Source organism: Piliocolobus tephrosceles, chromosome 10 (genome assembly GCF_002776525.5).
Source record: "Piliocolobus tephrosceles isolate RC106 chromosome 10, ASM277652v3, whole genome shotgun sequence".
NCBI lineage: Eukaryota > Metazoa > Chordata > Mammalia > Primates > Cercopithecidae > Piliocolobus > Piliocolobus tephrosceles.
The window spans coordinates 9,053,976-9,072,715 of NC_045443.1; the positions used below are offsets into that span (position 1 = coordinate 9,053,976).

General features: G+C 31.3%; 1 protein-coding gene across 2 annotated transcripts; it reads left to right on the top strand.

The window, feature by feature from the left end:
* Positions 1–965: 965 nt before the first annotated feature.
* On the top strand, positions 966–9,702 carry LOC111528491 (NKG2-F type II integral membrane protein-like). 2 transcript variants are annotated; one of them, XM_023195236.2, is made up of 7 exons: positions 966–1,335; positions 1,812–1,910; positions 2,421–2,474; positions 3,019–3,170; positions 4,826–4,926; positions 5,757–5,900; positions 6,778–9,702. In XM_023195236.2, exons 1-6 carry the CDS (start codon positions 1,149–1,151, stop codon positions 5,872–5,874), a joined length of 711 nt encoding a protein of 236 aa, XP_023051004.1. In that variant the 5' UTR covers positions 966–1,148; the 3' UTR covers positions 5,875–5,900; positions 6,778–9,702. The 2 variants fall into 2 exon arrangements, with proteins under 2 accessions (XP_023051004.1, XP_023051003.1); XM_023195235.2 differs by having other exon boundaries at positions 967–1,335; positions 5,757–9,675.
* Positions 9,703–18,740: the final 9,038 nt, after the last annotated feature.

Here is an 18,740-nt window from a genome sequence, read left to right on the forward strand (position 1 = left end):
AATAATTTAAATAAATTAAATTATAAATAATTTAAATAAATTAAATTATAAATAATTTATATAAATTAAAAATAAAATAATTGAGGGCTAATGTGTGCCAGGTTGTATAAGTGTTTTACATACATTATACTTTATAAATTACTTTCCCCAATCTAGATTAGTAAACTGGGGTTGTAGACACTAAGTAACTTTGTAAACAGTCATGCATTATGAGTTTCAAAGTTCTAATTAAATTTAGGTCTCACTGGCTACAGAGCTCATTGACTAGATTATTAAATTATATTTTCTGATTTATTACAATTACTTACACAACCAAAGTGACCCTCATTGCCTTTTAAAACAGCCACAGGATCTTTCTGAAAGTTTGAACCTAAAGTGTTCTTTCATAGATGGTCCAAACTTATATTTATCATTTCCAGTTTTCCTATTTTAGCCATTAAACCAATTAGCAATCACTTCTGTAAAATAAACAGTTCAATGATTTTCTATAGTAATTAGTTTATGCCTAAGTTAATGTAATGTTTTACAAGGTATAAAATATTTCTTTAAAATTTTAGCAGTTTTTCTGATGTCCTCAATCATTCAGAATAAAAAACATTTGCCAAGACCTCATGCCCTTTTAGTAAATGAATGTAAGTCACTAACTTAATGTACTTTAGTATTAAAAGTTGCGCTATATGCTAACAAACTATTCCTCCATCTTTAGCATTCAATCCTTACATTAATGAATTTTAAAATTGTCATACAATTAGTGTATTTTATTTTCAGGTTTCAATTTTAGTGTTTTACACAGGTATTGGTGATAAAATGTTTCTGTAGAATCTGACTTTAAATTAATGAAGATATTTATATTCATTTACTTCTTAGTTTTCACAAACGTAGTTTTTTATTGTTCCTGTTAATAATATTATGTCAAATACAGAATACCTTTTAAAAAATGACCTATTGTTTAAAGAGATTTCAGTTTAAAACTTTAGGAAATTGGTACTAGACTTTTATATTGGTCAACAGCAAAATGAACATTATTACTCAGCCACCAACACATGCAGTTTGCCTATACCAGGGATCCTGTCAAAATATACACCATTTACAACTTCTTAAGTGCAGTTATCATAGAGCACAGTCCGTGACATCACACAGCTGCAGAGATGAATAAACAAAGAGGAACCTACTCCGAAGTGAGTCTGGCCCAGGACCCAAAGAGGCAGCAAAGGAAACTTAAGGGCAATAAAATCTCCATTTCAGGAACCGAACAGAAAATATTCCAAGTAGAATTAAATCTTCAAAATGCTTCTTCAGATCATCAAGGAAATGACAAGACATATCACTGCAAAGGTAAAACATTAAATAGATCTTCAATATTATTGTTCTAGAACGTGCAGTTGAGTGCAGAAGGGTGGGGAAAAATTAGGGAATATTTTGCACTTGTGACAATCAGAGGTCAAAAGTCAGAATCTAATATTCTAGTGTGAAATCTGAAGCCTGATTTTATTCAGGCATTGTTCAGTTGTCATCTGTGATCAACAACTCATGGAGCATTATATTTACTGAAAATGAACTGGTATATTCTGAGAGAAACATTACTATAGTAGATGTAGATTTAGAGGCCAGAGTTTATCTTTTTTTTTTATATACTTTAAATTCTAGGGTACATGTGCACAACGTGCAGGTTTGTTACATATGTATACTTGTGCCGTGTTGGTGTGCTGCGTTTATCTTTATGTTTCCCTGTGCATGTGGGTTCTCTTATATGTAAACCTCATCAACTCTCTATCTCCCCTCTCTCAGTGCCTCTATTTCTCTCCCTGCAGGTTTACTGCCTCCTCCAGAGAAGCTCACTGCTGAGGTCCTGGGAATCATTTGCATTGTCCTGATGGTCACTGTGCTGAAAACAATAGTTCTTATTCCTTGTAAGCGTATTATTGGAAGATTATAAGGGAACTTTTCACTGTAATGATTGGAAGTGCCTTGAAACATTTCATAATAATGGGGAATAGAACTCTCTTTTTAATGTGTATATCTGAACCCCAAGATAATACTGTTCTTCTGAACTTTTCAAAATTATAAGTAACAGAATAATTGTAGAAAATATTTGTTTATATTTGTGTGTGTGTTAAATATGTATGTATATATAATACACACAGAGAGAGATGTATTATGATTTCATGATTCAAAGACATGATTTAAGAAAAAAATATTTAGAAAAACAAATTAATCTTTGAAAGTGGTTAAATCAAATACTATAAGAGATGGTGAAGTTTTATGCTAATGGCTTTAAAAATATTTGTTTTAAAGATCGTTTTTATTTCAGATTGTTCCAGTTTAAAATAATTTTAAATTTTGTATTTCAAAGTAAGCAACTGAAATCATTATGGTTTATCTAGATGTTAATTTTGTAAGAATTACTTTAATTTTTCTAGATATTGGAGTACTGGAGCAGAACAATTTTTCCCTGAATACAAGAATCCAGAAAGGTACATTATGATTGTCAGTGTTCTGATGTTAGTACAGTTTATGTTTTGTCTCTATCTTAAGGGATGCAAAATGACAAGAAAATTTTTTGGGAGAATAAACTATAGCACTGAACCATAAATGTTTATAAAATAAAGATTACATGAGGGCATTTCCTTTTCTCCAATAATAAGTAGAAATACTCAGTTAAAATCTTTATACCCTCTTGTTGCATTTAATTAACTGAAATTTCCTACTACTATAAGATGATAAGAGATAAATAATTTTACTATACTTATAAAGCAGTTTTGTTCAGTGATGTTTAAGATGTGTAGGGTGGATTTTTGTTTGCTGGTTTGCTTTATATGGGAACACAATTAAGGAATGAGAGGTGGACCTTTCATTGTGCATGTGTGTATGAGCGACTAGTTGTTTTAAAATATATATTTAACAGCCTATGAGGATGCATAGATATTGTGTACCTATGTGTTTATAGCTTTGCAAATATATAAAATAATTTTAATTTGTAAACATATTGTTCTGCATAGTAATTATATCTTTATTTAGCATATGATTGTGGCCATTGTCCTGAGGAGTGGATTACATATTCCAACAGTTGTTATTACATTGGTAAGGAAAAAAGAACTTGGGAAGAGAGTTTGCTGACCTGTGCTTCGAAGAATTCTGATTTGCTTTCTATAGATAATGAAGAAGAAATGGTAAAGTGTAAATGTTTCAACTCTTTACTAAAAGCTTATTTCCGTCAATATCATATTTGTAGAAATCATCCATATGTTTATACATATTTAATTTATATATTTTTAAGTCTGTGTAATATTCAACTGACTTCATAATATTTTTACATTCATATACTGTTAATGCACATTTGATGATTTCCAGTTTTGCTTTTCATGGAAACCCATTCTTCTATGAATGTTTTTATCCCAAAATAAATATAAAGAAATCCTGTCATAGTCATTCATATTGATCACAAGGTGAATGGATTCATGATACAAGGCAGATCATGAAATAGAAGTTTCCAGCCCTAGCAATCCTGCCCCTGTATATGCTTTCCTCACTTTTCCTGCCTCCTCTCCAAACCTTTGTATTGACTTTTAATGTGATAAATAAGCTTTGCCTGTTTCTGGATTTATGTCAAGCGAATCATACAGTATGCATTTTCATGTGTGTCTTCTTTTACTCCTATATGATATTTGTGCAATAATGCAGTTAGCTGTTGTTTGTTACTGTTCATTGCTGCATGATGTACATAGAACACTTACAATCCATTCGGTCCTGTGTCTCTGGATGGGGAAGTGAGTCTTGTGTCCTCAGGGACAAAAAGGAACCTGGATGTACACGTGTAGTCATGGGGTTCCTTTGTTGATCCCTCTCGCCCGCACCTACCCTGGTGTCTTTTGGTTTGGGAGGAAAAGCACTTCCTCTAGCTCCTAATTGGTAGCAGGTCTCCTGGTAAATCATCCTTGCCAGTGGTACCATCCTTGCCTGGTGTTGCTTTCAATACAGAGCAGGAGTGGGTTTAGCTGAGCCACCTCCTGTTGCTCTGAGAAACAGAGGACTAGTTCACTTTCTTCTGCTGAGTGAGGGACTGCAGATGTCCGGACACTCTGTTGAAACCTGATTCTGGAGTCCCAAACCATTTTGCCATCCTCTTTCCACCTTTCAGAGTCTTCCTATGTGTCTTTCATTGCTTGCAGGGTTTAGAGTTGTATTTAGTAGGGAGTAGCAGAGAAAAAGGAGTGATGTACCTGGTCAAGACCGTTGTTATTCCACCAAAACCGAATCAGATAAAAGTGAGAGCTTATCTAGTTAGAGAGTGGTGTGGTGCCCAGAAAAGCCAATTTTTGGCCTCTGTGTCATTTATTTCCTCAATGGCAACCTTTCAATTTCCTTCTAAACTTCAAGAAGGAAAAGTTCCACTATGAGAAACATAGTGGAAAAATACATTTATTTAATCAGAATATCTGGAGAAAAACATGTGCAGTATCAGGACGTTTATTTCAGTTCTTACTGTGTCTGTCTTACCAACCCAGGCAACTATTAAATTACATGAATCACAATTTTGCTTATTAAAATAAGAAGAATGAATGTACTAAGCATAAAAATTGAAGATCTCCTTTTAAGTCAAAATTACAAAAATTGGTAACAGATTTTTACACTATAAAAGTCGTTTTCAAGTTTACTATTTTGTTTAATGTATTTATTTTGTTTTGAAAATTAAGCATCCTATGAAAGAATGTATTACCTGCACTTTTAAAAATTAATAAAAGTTTAGAATTCAAGGAAAGCACCTAAAAATTAATAAAATCTTTTATAATTATTATTTAAATGAATATTTTGTATTTTCCATTAGAAACTTCTGGGCTCCCTGTCAGTTCTCTCATGGGTTGGCGTCTCTCGTAGCAGCAGTGATCATCCATGGGTGTCAATAAATGGCTCAACGTTCAAATTGAAGTAAGTTTTTTGAATGATGCTATATAGTAGAAGAATATAAAAAGGTTCAGAATAACATTGTGAATAAATTTAAGTGCAATTATAGCCATAAATAAAGATGTTGAAAGTTAGTGAAATGTTGATATAAGTATTAAGGAATGATCCACCATTACATTTTCTGTGGTTTTAGTTACCCAGGCTCAACCACAGCCAAAACTGTTAAAAGGAAAATTCTAGGAAGAAAAAATTCATGAACTTTAAATTGTTCACTATTCTGAGTCGTGTGGTCAAATCCTTCATGTAGTGTATGGATCCATCTCACCTGGGACGTGAATCATTGCTTCATCCAGGATACCTGCATAGCCTAAGTTCCCTGTCCACTAGTCACTCAGCTGTCTCGGTTATGAGATCGACTGAGGTGGTATTGTACCATTTGTGTTCAAGTCACTGTTAGTTTACTTAACAAGGACCCCAAAATGCAAGAGTATTTATGCTGGCATATTGTTATAATTGTTCTTTTTCATTATTATTAGTTTGTCTTAATCTCTTAATGGGCCTAATTTATAAATTAAACTTTATCAAAGAAGTGTATGTATAGATAATACACAGTATATATACAGTTCAGTACTATCTATGATTTCAGACTTCCATTGGGGGTCTTAGAACATATCCCCTGTGCAGATGAAAGGACTATTTCATTCAGTTTTCATATTACCAACTCATGATATTATTATATGGAAAATATCATCTGTTTTTATAATATTCTTTGCTTACAATTTGTGGAAAATGCTCTTGTTTCGTGAACTGTCCCCATACAATCTAATGGGATTATGGATTTTTCTCCATCACAGGATAGCAGAATCAGAGATTGGAAAACATAACTGTGTAATGCTGCACTCATCTGGCCTTAAATCACACAGATGTGGATCTTCACAACTGTATAATTGTAAGCATAAACTTTGGAATTAAAGCAACTGAATTTGGAGTCTGTTCAGGTAATTTTAAATTTCATAAAACGGAAATAATATTTTGATTGAAAAAATTTTAAAATAAATTACATAATTTGTCCCAATAATGAAAAAAGTTTTCAAAATCAGTTATTGAAATGTAATATGCACACCACTAAGTACAGATATCATTGCTGTTGTGTCTTGCTCTTCTTACTCAACATTATATTTGTGGCATTCAGTCTTTCTTAAAGTTTCACAGTATGCAAGTGTGTTTATATGAAATATCAGTAATAGGCAATCCCATAGAGACAGAAAATGGAATAGTGGTTGCCAATGCCTAAGGGAAGATTGGAATAGATAGTGACTGTTTATTGTTAACAGTTTTTTTTTTTTGGGATGATGGAAACTTTCTAAATTTCAGTAGTGATAGTCATAACTCTGAATATACTAAAAGTAACTGACTTATGCACATTAAATGGATGAAATGTATACTGTATACATGACATCTTAATAAAGATACTTTTTAAAAACTCCTGAATTTATATTTGGGACTGAATGTGATATCTAAAGTAGTGTTTAAATATAAGATTTCTTTGTAACACTGACTTTTCTAATCAATATCATGCTGTGTCCTTCAATATATTAGATTTTCTTTAATTTCTATCAGATTTGAGGGATTGAAGTCATATAGAAATATAGGTATTTCACATTCATACTTTTGTAAATGGCACTTATTTTCCAATTTTCCTTAATATGTTTTGTTGCTGTAAATAGAAATATAATTGACGTCTGCGTGTTTATTGTATATCCAGTTACTTCACTGATTTTATGTGTTAAATCTATCAAGTATAGATTTTTCTGGGTTTTCCATTTAAACAGCTGTTTAATATACAAATTGTAATACTTTTCTTTTTATTTCCAGGTGCTATGAATTTTTTTCTGATATATTTTAACTGGTTAGGGATTCATTTCTGATGTTGAATAGGAGAAACAAAAAAAGTTCTGTGTATATTATATGTGTCATTTTCTGTTTGGAGAAAATATATCAACATTTTATTTATGCTTAGGAATTTTTTATTACACTTTTCTCATATTAAAACAGTTTTATATTCCTGTTTTTCTAATAGTTTTTATCAATTGATGTCACATTTCTATCATTTTTTATCAATTGAAATGATATATCTTTTCTCTGTATAATGTTTATTAAGTAAACTACCTTCATTTCTTTCAAATGTTAGAAAAGTATTGTGTTTCTGAAACAAGACCCTATTTATCATACTGTATTTCCCCTTTAAAAATAAATCAGTGCATATATTATACTTAGAGTAAGATTTGTTTCTTCATCTAGGTTCAAAAGAGATTCAACTGTGTTTTTACAAACTGTGTACATGAGAAATTTTGCTATCAAAGCTATATTGGGAAGCACTCCTCTTTCTCTATAACCTAGAAGCGTTTGTGTAAGGGTAGTTTTATTTTTAAACGTTATTATTCACTAGTGGTTCCATCTAATTTATAAATTATGTTTTGTAGGAAAGTTTGTATAACAAACTCAATTTATTTAATATGTAGAGTTTACTCTGGTTTTTGTTTCTTTTATTGTGTTTTGGTAATTTGTATTTTCTAGGATTTTTTTTATTTTGTAGGATATTAAATGCATTCCTGATAGAGTTTAATATCTGGTATCTGTAAAGACGACAACAGTTTCCCCATGTTTAATCTAGAAATAAAATGTTGGTGTTTTCTCAAACTTTTTCTATGGTAGGCTCATCAATTTTTAAGAAGTCTTTTCAATAAAAATACCTTTGGCCTCATTGAGCTTCTCTCCTGTAACTGTGTTCTTGTTATGATTTTTTACTGTTTATTCTTTTTGTTTTTCTACTTTACTTACATTTAATTTCAGTTTTTCTGCTTTTAATCTCATTTGATGAGTGCTCAGATAATTCAATTCTACTTTCATATTTTACTATATATATATATATATTTAAGGCAATTAATTTTTCACAAGAGAGAATTTGCTCTATTTTCTTTGTAATTCATATTAAAATGTGACTATCCATTGTGATAATGTCTTTGGCCCATAAGTTACTTAGAAATGTATTACTGAGTTAAAATTATACGGGTTTCCTAATTTTTAGTTATTGACCTCTATATTAGATAAACTGTATAGAGCATTTTCTGTGAAGCTGGAAATATTCTGCGTTTCTGTGTAAATGTGGCTAGTGTGAGAAATTGATTTTATTTTCTATTAATTAATTTTATATATGAATAGTTACATTTCAAGTGTCCATTGACCAATGTAGGCTAATGATACTGCATTGAAATCATAGTTTAATATTTTTATATAAATATGCTTGGAAACATGAGATTACAGTGTACTTTTGGAAAATTTCCATGTGAACTCAAAAACAGAAGTATTCTGTTAGTATATGCTGTCTGTACAAGTGTGTGTGAGTTTGGGCATATAGGTGATGGTTAATAGTGTAGTTCAAAACTTTTTAAAGATTCACTGGTGTGGCTGTGTGACAAGCTGTGAGAGAGAAGTGTTAAAACCTCATTTTTGATTGTTAACTTGTTCACTTCTTTCAATTCTATGTTGAACTTGTATTATCAGATACATACACATTAATTTTAAAACATTATAATGATGTAGTAAATAAAATTATTATTATGAAACATGCATCTTTATTTTCAATAATGACTTTTTCTCTTATTTTATGACTTTACATTAACAATAGCAGTTTTCTACTGGTTTGTATTGCATGATATTTTTTCATCTCTTCATTTTAATTTTTCTTTATACTTAAAGGAGTGTCTTACAACAGCAGTTTTGTTAGAATAAACACTCTTTGTTTTTAATATAAAATAATTTTCTTTATATTTACTGTAAGTATTAAATTTTCAAATATGATTATTATGTATTTTATTTGTATGTACATAATTATATAATTAATTATAATTATTATCTAATTTAGATTGAACATTGCCAGGCTTTTAAACTCTTAACTTTTTATTGCTTTATCTTTTCACTAGAAATGTTTTATTGTTTAAGTATTTCTATTAACAAACTGTGCCAATTTGTTAATTTAATATGCTTTGAATATTCTTTCATTAGTGCCCTGCATTTTACAGGGCACAACAAATTAATGCTTTTACCCCTTCTTAGACAATGAAAAGATCTAACTATCCTTCCTATGGTTTAAATATTTGTGTCTTCTCAAAATTTATATTGAGACTTAATCCCTATTTTGCTGGTTTTAAGAGGTAGGGCCTTTGGGGAACTAATTAAGTCAGCAGGGCTTTGCCGTAATGATTTGATTAGTGCCTCACAAAAAGGCTGTTAGGAACTAGTATTCACCGCATTTTCCCTTCTGCCATGTGAGAACGTAGCAACACGGTGCCATTTTGGAAGCAGAAAGCAGCCCTCATCAGACACCAAATCTGGTGACACCTTGATCTTAGACTTTCTTGCCTTGAGAACTGTGAGAAATAAATTTTCATTGCTTATAAATTGTTCGATCTATGGAATTTTGTTATTGCAGCAAAAATGGACTAAGACTACTCTCTCCTTTTATTTACTGATTATCCTATATTTGCTTTCTGAATTCTGATATAAAAATATATTTGAAGTTTGAAACATTGTCATCAATATTTTATTCATTTACTATTTAGGTAGGTATATCCACATAATTTCTTTTGAAATACATAATCTTTAGAATATATTTAAATTTTATTTTCTTTACTTCTAGGGAATAGCAACTAATTCTCTCCATTTAAAAACATTTCTTAAAGATGAAGTTGTTTGCCATCATATCTAAGAATATTTTCACTTATTATTGACTTCCAATTAATCCATAACTCTTAAGACACTAGGAATAGCCATTATTAACCATAGTCACAGTAATATATATTTTGATTCTGTATCTATATATGTACTATATATTTATATCATATAGAGTAAATTTTGATTACTCCTTTTATTTTCAGTGACTTTGTTGCCTTTTTATATTATTATTATGCCTTTGAATAAGCACAGATTCCATTAAAGTTAAATGCTGGAAGAGTAAAAAAAAATTTTTGTTACATATAACAAAGATATGATATACAGTTATGTGACCAAAAAAATAATATTTTGGTCAACAATGCACCACATATATGATGGTGGTTCCATAAAATTATAATGGAGCTGAAAAATTCCTATATCCTAGTGATACTGTAGCTGTTGTCATAGGACAGCTCATTATTCGCATGTTTGTGGTGATACTAGTTGTAAACAAACCTACTGAGCTGCCAGTCATGTAAACGTATAGCATATACAGTTTTGTACAGTGCATAGTACTTGATAATAAACAACTGTGTTACTAGCTTTACGTATTTATTGTACTACACTTTTTTTAACTTTTAGGTTCAGGAGTACATGTGTAGTTTTGTTATGTAGGTAAACTTCTGTCATGCGGTTGGTTGTACAAATTATTTTATCACCCAGGTATTAAGCCTGATACCCATTAGATATTTTTCCTGATCCTCTCCCTCCACTCCCTCCACCCTCTGATAGGCCCTAGTGCATGTTGTTCGCCTCTATGTGTCCATGTATTCTCATCATTTAGCTCCCACTTATAAGTGAGAACATATGGCATTTGGTTGTCTGTTCCTGCATTCGTTTGCTAAGGCTAATAGCTTACAGCTCCATCCGTGGTCCTGCAAAGGATATGATTTCATTCCTTTTTGTGATCACATAGTATTGCATGGTGCATATGTACCACATTTCCTTTATCCAGTCTATCACTGATGGGCATTTAGGTTGATTCCAAGTCTTTGCTATGGTGAATTACACTACACTTTTTATTCTTATTTTAGAGTGTGCTCCTCCTACTTATAAAAAATAGTTAACTACGAAACAGGCTTAGGCAGGTCCTTCAGGGGTATTCCAGAAGAAGGCATTGTTATCATAGGAGGTGACAGCTCTTTGAGAGTTACCGCCCCGAAGACCTTCCAGCGGGACAGGATGTGGAGATAGAAGAGAGTGATACTGATTATCTTGACTCTATGCAGGCCTAATGTGTTTGTTTGTGTCTTAGTTTTTAACAAAAACATTAAAGAGTAAGAAAAAAGTGAGAATAAAAATTTTGTATATAGGAAAGAGTTTACAGAATAATTATATAAAAATATATTTGTAGAGTTGTACAGTGTGTGTTTTTAGCTCTTTCATTACAAAAGAGTCAAAAAGGTTATAAAGTAAAAAGTTAGAGTAAGTTATTTAATATTATTGAAGAAAAGATTGTGATAAATCTAGTGTTGTCTAAGTGTATAGTGTTTAAAAAGTGTCCAGTAGTGCACAATACTGTCCTAGGCCTTCACATTCCACTCAACACTCACTGACCCACCCAGGGAAACTCCCAGTTCTACAAGCTCCATTAAGTGTGCTACACAGGTGTACCATTTTTTATCTTTTATATTGTGTTTTTACTGTACCTTTTCTATGTTGAGATATGTTTAAATAAACACATACTTACCATTGTGCTACATTTGTCTACAGTATTCAATACAGGAGCATGCTGTACAGGTTTGTAGCCGAGGAGCTGTTAAGTTACCCCAGATAGCCTATGTGTGTAGTAGGCTATACCATCCAAGTTTGTATAAGCACACTCTATGATATTCACACAATGACAAAACTGCCTCGTGACCCATTAATCAGAATGTATACCCATCATTAAGTTGCACGTGAACGTATAATACTATTTAATTAAAAACAATAAGTGGGTGTTTGCAGGAATAGTATACATCGGTACCTCAAATTTAAAAAGAGAACATTAGTGAATGTTACATTATTTGGCATCTTTGTGAAAGATTTTGTTGTTTTAATTCTTTAATGTGACAAAAAATTAGTTTATAAAAATGAAATAAGTATGTAAATGTAAATAAATGTATTTCTAATAAAAACACCCAACATGTATATAAGCATATATCATATCAGGTTATTTAGAATTATAATTATGAAAATACACTAAATTATAATTAATAAAAATATACATATAGCTAGCAAACAAACATAGTATTTCAGATCCACAGTTTTACAAATGGCATCCTTATTTTAAAAATTTCTTTAGTAATTGTTGCTATAAATAGAAATACAATTGAAATTTGCAAGTTGATTCTTATATCCAGTTACTTCACTGAATATTTTTGTATTAAATTTATCATTTTAGGTGTAATTTTTCAGGTTTTCTATATTAACAGGTATTTTATCTCTAAATAATCCCACTTTTTTCTTTCCAATTGCAATATTTTCTCTATTTCTTTTTTATAACTTAAAAAATTATGAGTACATTATAGTGTACATATTTATGGTATATATGTGATATTTTGATACAAGCATACAATGTGTAGTGATCAAATCATGTAATTGGGATACACATCACCTCAAAAATTTGTCATTTCTTTGTGTTGGGAACATCTGAAATCTACTCCCCTAGTTATTTTGAAATATACAATAAATTATTATTAAATATAGTTGCCTTATTGTGCTACCATTGTGCTACCTTTCTTCATACCCCTGACACTATCCTTCCCAGCTCTGGCAGCCATCATTCTACCCTCTACCTCCATGAGATCAATTGTATTAGTTCCCACATATGAGTGGGAACATGTGATATTTACCTTTTTGTGCCTGGCTCATTTCACTTAACATGATGTCCTCCAGTTCCAACCATGTTGTTGCAAATTACAAGGATTTTATTTTTTTATGACTGAATAATGTTCCATTATTATTCCACATGTATGTGATCTATCTGTACCACATTTTTTTAATCCATTCATACACTGATGAATACTTAGCTTGATTCCACATCTTAGCTATTGTGGATAGCACTGCAATAAACATGGTAGTGCAGATCTATCTTTGATAACCTGATTTCCTTTCTTTTGAATATATACCCAGCAGTAGGATTGCTGGATCATATGGTAGTTCTGTTTTTCACATTTTGAGGAATCTCCATACTGTTTTCCATAATGACTGTATTAATTTACTTTCCCACCAACAGTATATGAGGCTTCCCTTTTCTCCACACCCTCATCAGCATCCATTATTGCCTTTTTGATAATAGCCATTCTAACTGGGGTGAGATGACATTTCATTGTAGTTTTTATTTGCATTTCTCTGAGGATTAGTGATGTTGCGCCCTTTTTCATATACCTATTAGCTATTTGTATGTCTTCCTTTGAAAAACGTGTATTCGGATCTTTCACTCATTTTTTAATCTGGTTATTTGGTTTCTTGTTACTAAGTTGTTTGTGTTCATTATATATTCTGGTTATTAATCTCTTGTCGGTAGAATAGCTTAAAATTATTTTCTCCCATTATGTAGGCTGTATTTTCACTCTGTTGATTGTTTCCTTTGCTGTGCCAAAGCGTTTTAGCTTGATGTAATCCTATTTGTCCATTTTTGCGTTTGTTGCCTGTGCTTTTGAGGTCTTACTCAAGAATTTTCTGCCCAGACCAATGTCTAAAGCATTTCTCCAATGTTTTTTTCTAGCAGTTTTATAGTTTCAGATCTTATATCTAAGTCTTTAATCCATTTTAGCTTGGTTTTGTATATGGTGAGAGATAGGAGTTTAATTTAATTCTTCTGCATATGAATAGGCAGTTTTCCCAGCATTAATTTTTGAAGAGACTATCTTTTTTTCTCTTCTTTGTCAAAAGTGAGTTGGCACCTTTGTCAAAAGTGAGTTGTCTGTAAACTCATGGATTTATTTCTGGATTCATTGGTCTATATGTCTGTTTTAATACCAGTACCACGTTGTTTTGGTTGCTATAGCTTTGCAGTATATTCAGGTAATGTGACACCTCCAGCTTTGATATTTTGCTCAGAATTGCTTTGGCTATGCTGGGTGTTTTGTGGTTCCATATGAATTTGAGGATTGCTTTTACTATTTCTGTGAAGAATGTCAGTGGCATTTCGATACAGATTGAGTTGAATCTGGACTAGCTAAGGTTTTATTTTTAATGTTGAATAGAAGCCACAGAAAAGTTATATGTATATCATATGTATCATTTCCTATTTTAGGTAAAAAGATTGCAACATTTCATCCATTTTTACAAAGTTTGTTTGTTTTTATTATACCTTTCTCATATTGAAGCAGTTTTATCATATTCCTGTTTTTCTAATAGATTTTGTTATCAGTTGTAACATTTTTATTATTTTGGCATCAATTGGAATGATTTATGTTTTCTCTGCATAATGTTTATAAAGTAAACTATTTCGCTTCTCTCAAATGCTAAACCAGTCTGAAATAAACCATACTGGTCATTCTGTGTTGCCTGTTTAAGTTTATTAATGCACAGGAGATTACACTGTGTTTTTATTTATAGCTATGTACATGAGAGGCTTTGCTCTTAAGGATATATCGGTATTTCTCTTTTTCTGTAACCTAGAAGACTTTGTGTAAGGGTACTGTTTTATTTTAAAATGTAATTATTCACTAGTGATGCCACCTGAGTTTGTAGAATGTTTTTGTAGGAAAGTTTATGTAGGCAAGTCAATTGCTTCAGCACATATAGACATTTCATCCATATTTACGACGTGTATGTTTATAGAGGTTACTAAGATTTAGGTTTGTTGTATTGCAATTTGGTAACTTGCATTTTCAAGAATTTTCTATCTCATATGGATATAAAAGTATTCATAATATGGTTTCATTATCTGTTTAATACCTGTGAAAATCACAATGATTTTCCCTTCATCTAGAAAAATATTTGTGCCTTCTCATATTCTTTAATAATCTTTTATCAATTTTATTAAGTCCTTTCAATAAAAATACCCTCAGCCCCATTGACCCTCTCTACTATAATTTTGCTCTTTGTCATGATTTTTTTTACTATTTGTTGTTTTATTCCTACCACTTTACTTCTATTTAATTTCAGTTAATTTCATATTTCTGTTTTTATTCAGTCAATTCAGTATCTGCAATTTTGTTGTAATATATGCATTTAAGGCAATCCATTTTTCCCAAGAAAATTTTTGCTTTATTTTCCTTATAATTGATGTAAAAATTGTGAACATTTATTGTGATAATTTATTTGGCCTTTACTTATAATTATATTTACTGAATATAAAACCATATAAAGTTTCTAAAGTTTTGATTATTGACTTCTGTGTTAGTAAACTGTAGTTAGAACATTTTCTGTGAGGCTAGAAATGTTCTTCATCTCTGTGTAAATGTAGCTAGTGTGACTAATAAACGTATGTTTAATGTTATTTACTTCTAATTAGTTAATATTAAACTTGAATTGGTATATTATAACTGTCCACTGGCCAACTTTGGCTAGTGCTACTGTACTTATAGCAAACTTCTAAATTTTATATTAAAATGCATAGGCTTATGAAAATATAGTGTAGCTTAAAAAATTAGTATTCCGAATTAGTATACAGTTTTTAATGTGTGTGTGTACACAGGTGTGTTGGCTAATTGTCTAGTTTAAATCTCTCTATAGAGTCAGTGATGTATCTGTTTGTGTGATGAGATGTGAAAGGGAAGTGATTAAACTCCTAATTTTATTATTTACTCATTTATTTCTTTCAATTCTATATGAAATGTGTATTATTAGGTACATACACATTATTTTAAAATTACTAATGGTATAGATAAATATATCACTATGAATATACTTCTTCATTTCTAATAACAATTTCTGCTTTATCTTATTACAGTATATTAAAGTAGTTTTCTACCAGTTTGTGTTGCATGGTATATTTTTTCCATTTTTCATTTTCATATTTTTTATGTTTATGATAAAGGAGTATCTTTATGAGTATCTCATAAAGACAGCAAACCACTATTTTTAAATACAAGCACTTTGTCACAAATCAAAATCATTCCATATGTATTTATTAAATTTTAAAGTAATTATTATTTATATTTTTTAATTCTATGTATAAACGTGTAAATATAATTTGTTTACTGAATATAATATTATTTCATTTCAACTAAACACTTCCAATTTTTGAACTCTCTTTTTCTTAACTTTTATATTAATCTCTGGAGTACATATGCAGTTTTGTTATATAGGTAGGCACGTGTCACAGGGGTTTGTTGAACAGACTATTTTGTCACCCAGGTATGAACCCTAGTACCCATTAATTACTTTTCCTGATCCCTTCCTTCCCCCACCCTCTACACTCAGGTAGGCCACAGTGTCTGTTATTTACCTCTATGTGCCCATGTGTTCTCATCATTTAGCTCCACTTATAAGTGAGAACATGCAGTATTTGGTTTTCTGTGTCTTTGTTAATTAGCTTAGAATAATGGCCCTCTGCTGCATCCATGTTGCTGCAAATGACATAATCTTGTTCTTTATTTTATGACCGCCTAGTCTTTCAGGGTGTATATGTATCCTTGATGGGCATTTAGGTTGATTCCATGTCTTTGCTACTATGAAGAGTGCTGTGATGAACACGCAAGTGCATGTGTCTTTTTGGGGATATACACAGTAGTAAGACTGGTTGATCAAATGATAGTTCTAAGTTCGTTGAGAAATCTCCCAATGGCCTTCCTCCGTGGCTGGACTAATTTACATTCATACCAACAGTGTGTAAGTGTTCCCTTTTCTCCAAAGCCTTGCCAACATCAGTTGTCTTTGACATTTTAGTAATAGTCCTTCTGACTGGTGTTAGATGGAATCTCATTTCGACTTTGATTTGCAAAATTCTCTGATAATTAGTGATGTGGAGCACTTTGTCATATATTTGTTGGCCGTTTGTATGTCTTCTTTTGAGAAGTGTCTGTCTGTTATGTCTTTTGCCTATTTTAATGGGATTTAATTGTTTAAGTTCCTCATAGATTCTGGATATTGGACCTTTGTCAGGTGCATAGTTTGCAAATATTTTTCCCATTCTGTAGGTTTTCTGTTTATTGGAGTTTAAAGTTTCTTTTGCTGTGCAGAAGTTGAGCTTATTTTGTATATGGTATGAGGTATAGATCAAAATATTTTGTGTGTGCATATTGATAGCCAAGTATTTAAACGTTTGTTACAAAGATTATACTTTCTCCACTGAATGCGTTTACATCTTTCTTGAACTATTCTACATTCCATATATTTGTGGATACATTTTTGCACTTAGTCTATTTGATTAATCTAGGTATCTATTTATCTACTAGTTCCACATCTTGTGAAAATTGAGAGAAAGCTACAGAGATTTCCCATGGTCCTCACTCACGCACTACCTCTCCCATTATCAGTGTCCCCCACCAGCGTGGTATATTTGTTACGAATGAAACATCATTATTACCCAAAGACCATAGTTTATGTTAAGTTTCACTCAGTGTTGTACACTTTATGGGTTTGGCCAAATATATAATGATAGTGACATGTCTATCATCATAGATCATACAGAATAATTGCATTCCCCTGAAAATCTTCTGTACTCTGCCCACTAATCCTTTCCTCCTTCAAACACATGGCAGTCATTGATCTTTGTACTGTCTCCATAGTTGTTACTTTTCCAGAATGTCATATAGTTGAATTCATACAGTATGTTACATCTGAGACATTACATCTTAACCATATCATATATCTCAACCATTTTTAAGTGGTCAGGTCAGTAGTGTTAACTATATTCACATTTTACAACAGATTTCTAGAATTTGTTCATTTTGCAAAACTGAAACTCTACACACATTAGACAACTCCCCTTTTTGGCCCTAGCAATCAGCATTCTATTTTCTGTTTCTATGAGTTTGACTACTTTAGAGATCTCATATAAATAAAGCATGCAGTATTTGTTTTTTTGTGCCTGGCTTATTTAACTTAGCATAATGTCCTTAAGATTTATGCATGTTGCAGCATGCAACAAGACTTTCTTTTTTAAAATAAAATATATTATTCTTTTTAAAAATGTTTAAACAACTTTATTGAGGTATGATTGACATACAGAAAGCTGTACATATTTAATGCATACAACTTGATGACATTAGAGATAAGTATATAACCATGAAACCACAATAATCTATGTCATAAACATATCTAAAAGTTTCCTCCCATCTTCTTTATTATTGTTTTTTGTGATACAAACACTTAACATAAGATCTTCCCTCTTAGCCAAATCTTTAGTATAAAACATTGTTAACTACACATTCTGTATAGTAAAATAGATCTCTAGACCTTGTTCATCTTGTATCACTGAAAGTTTGTACCCTTTGACTAATACTCCCCTGTTTTTCCCTCTCCCAGCCCCTGACAACCACCCTTCTACTCCCTGCTTCTATGAATTTACTATTATTTTACTCAGCATAATGTCCTTCAGGTTCATCCATGTTGTTGCGATAGGGTTTTCTTCTTTTTAATGGCAGAATTGTATTCCATTTTGTATACATGCCACATTTTCTTTATTCACCAGTTCATCAATGAGCATGTATGTTGCTTCTATGTTTTAACTGTTGCAATGAACATGGGAGTGCAGATATCTGCTCAAGATCCTGATTTCAACTCCTTTGGCTCTACAGAAGTAAGATTGTTGGTTCATATGTCAACTAGTTTTTAAATTTTTGAGGAACCTCCATAATGTTTTTCATAGTGACTGTACCATTTTACATTCTTATTAACAGTGCACAAGGGCTCAAATTTCTTCACAACCTAACCAACAGTTGTTATTTTCTGCTTTTTTCACAGCAGCCATGCTAATGGGTATGAAGTGATATTTAACAGTGGTTTTGATTTATGTTTCCTAATGATAGTGATGTTGAGCATCTTTTCATATGCTTGTTGGACATTTGTATATCTTCTTTGGAGAAATATCTATTTGAATCCTTTGTCCATTTTTAAATAGAGTTATTTGGATTTTGTCATTGGATTACGTAAGTTCTTAATATATTCTGGATATTAATCCCTTATTA

Excerpts from the sequence above, each read along its gene's own strand:
- LOC111528491 (XM_023195236.2), top strand. The coding sequence starts at position 1,149 with ATGAATAAACAAAGAGGAACCTACTCCGAAGTGAGTCTGGCCCAGGAC. Across the intron at positions 3,171-4,825 it reads TAGATAATGAAGAAGAAATG|AAACTTCTGGGCTCCCTGTC; the intron begins GTAAAGTGTAAA and ends ATTTTCCATTAG. Across the intron at positions 4,927-5,756 it reads GGCTCAACGTTCAAATTGAA|GATAGCAGAATCAGAGATTG; the intron begins GTAAGTTTTTTG and ends TCTCCATCACAG.